This window comes from Gregarina niphandrodes (genome assembly GCF_000223845.1).
Source record: "Gregarina niphandrodes unplaced genomic scaffold scaffold00021, whole genome shotgun sequence".
Classification (NCBI taxonomy): Eukaryota; Apicomplexa; class Conoidasida; order Eugregarinorida; family Gregarinidae; genus Gregarina; species Gregarina niphandrodes.
Window position 1 is genome coordinate 68,098 of NW_011645790.1, and position 2,263 is coordinate 70,360.

General features: G+C 50.2%; 1 protein-coding gene across 1 annotated transcript; it reads left to right on the top strand.

The window, feature by feature from the left end:
- Positions 1-18: 18 nt before the first annotated feature.
- GNI_100940 (hypothetical protein) lies at positions 19-1,905 on the top strand (the record flags this gene model as incomplete). The annotated part of the gene is made up of 1 exon (XM_011132846.1): positions 19-1,905. One exon carries the CDS (start codon positions 19-21, stop codon positions 1,903-1,905), a length of 1,887 nt encoding a protein of 628 aa, XP_011131148.1.
- Positions 1,906-2,263: the final 358 nt, after the last annotated feature.

Here is a 2,263-nt window from a genome sequence, read left to right on the forward strand (position 1 = left end):
AGGCCAAAAAAAAAAAAAATGGTCAACAGCTGTATTGTGAAAGCACGACACCACCGAGACGGTGGGAGTTCGTTGCTCTCTGTTGCCATCATAGCTACGAACTTGGGTCGTCCTGACGCGTGGGATTCTGACGCAAAGCTCTGTGGTCATTATGTGTTTCCTAGATGGTTGGGTCCGAGGTTGGTAAAGTTGGGTTCCTGGGATCGAGAGTTGTCGGACGATGCGCAGGTGAATTGCAAGGACGGAATAGGGGTTGACAGAGACCGGAAGGAGTATGAGGTGTTTGACGGATTGCTTATTGACGGTTTGCTTGGTGAGGTATGTGGGGTAGTGGGCGGAGCTTGTGGTTTCGCGGAGACGCTCGTAGATAATCGACTGAATCCGGAAGTCTTGAAGCTGTCTCCGGTGGCCTTGCGAAGTTATTCGGAATTATTTAAGACCCATGAGATGCGTGTGACGCACCCGGAATTAATGGGTGGCGAGAGCGTATCGCGGTCGGTACGCGAGGCAATGTTGTCGGAACGTGTGAAGCACTTTGCTAGGGCACTACACTATGCGTTGGTGTGTGATCGATGCTGGCGTCACGAAGCGTTGAATACAGGGGATGCGGAGAGTATGCCGGACCTGGAGAAGGTGTACGGGGCTACATTTCTCCATGGTTGTCGGAAACTCACGATGTTCCGCACGAATTTTGTGAAGAAAACGCCTGAATACTTCAAAATACAAAAGGAGAAAATACTTCAGTATAAGACCCGGGAGGAGCGCATCAAAAAACAAAGTGTCTTCCAACAGACCCTGCCTCTCTTCTGCGAAGACCGCTTGATTGAATACCCCAACTTGACTGCAAAGAACGGCCGCTTAGTGGAACATACAGGCCAGGGGAAACCAAAAGACTCCGACGACATCTACTTGGAAGTTTTTCCGGCGGAAATGTACGAACGTGCTGGGACTCGTAAATTCTTCTGGTGGCCTGGTATCTATCAGGGCGGCATCCGTCCAATGACTACCCGTTTCTTCCGGTCGACCGAAGGTCCGATGAAACAGTACTCTATCGTTGACCGAGGGTCATCTGCGACCATGTCGAGGATGCCACCAGCGCTACTAAATTTCCTGCCATTCAGCCATTTGGCACGATGGGCATACGAGACTCCCAAGCAGGAGTGGTTCGGACCGGGAAGACTGGATCCGACAGATGAGAAGAAGCCTAAGATCCCGGGGCTACTGAACTCGCTCAGTCTAAAGGGTCTAGCGGATTGGGTTCAGAGAAACCAAAGGGCAAAACGTCTTCGGAAACGGGAGACGATACGGGAATTTATTCGTCAGGAATTTGATAACACCTTCCGCCAAAATTTCGCACAGACCATTTCTATCAAAACCTTACACAACGCTTGGGAGGACGAAGACGGTTTATGGGACCCGGCTAATAGGGGTAGAACCATGTCGCATGACCGGCGGTCCCGTAAATCGGTGAAACCTATCGATAAGTCCAAGAGTCAGTCTATGCACCAATCCATGGACAGATTGAGGACTGAGTTGAGAGGTAAAACGATCACCGATTCGGTAGGCAAACCGAAGGACAGACTAGTCATCGAGTTTCTGGGAAGACAGACCAGACCAGTCAGCGAGTTTCTGGGAAGACAGACCAGCGAATACGCGAGGAGACCCAGTAGTGAATTGACGCGTAGGAACATGAGCACCCACTCGATTGGCACCCCGGCAAATGATTCGATGGACAGAACGAACAATGGTTGTGGGGTGAGAAATTATTCCACGGATGAACCAAAAGTATCCAAAGGCAGACACAAGAAAAGTTCTGCCGAATCACTCAAGATCAGGTCCAACAATGAACTCACTAACGCCCACCCAGAAAAGGGCACCCAACCCCGACCCCAGTCATTCTATTAATTCCTCCCCTGTGTCTCCCTCTTTCACTTACCGTGTGAGTATAGTTTCTTTCTCCTTGCTACCCTTGCGGTAGCTTAGTGCAGAGAGTGAGACTGAAGGAATGCAATCAGCCCTCCCGTTAGTAGAGAGTGAGATTGAAGGTATACAATCAGCCCTCTTACTAGCGTTAGCCGTTCGCTCGGTACCAGCATATGAAGTCATTTTTGTATAGTGTGAAGACGAGATCATAAACTGCTGGGTCCCTTGGGATGGTTTGCTAGGAGGCATGACCCCTCCCAATCTGCGCCAACAATCCACCAACAGGGTCCACTCTGTCTCCCCTCCTTTCACTATTCGCTGTTCATGGTATTAAGGAACT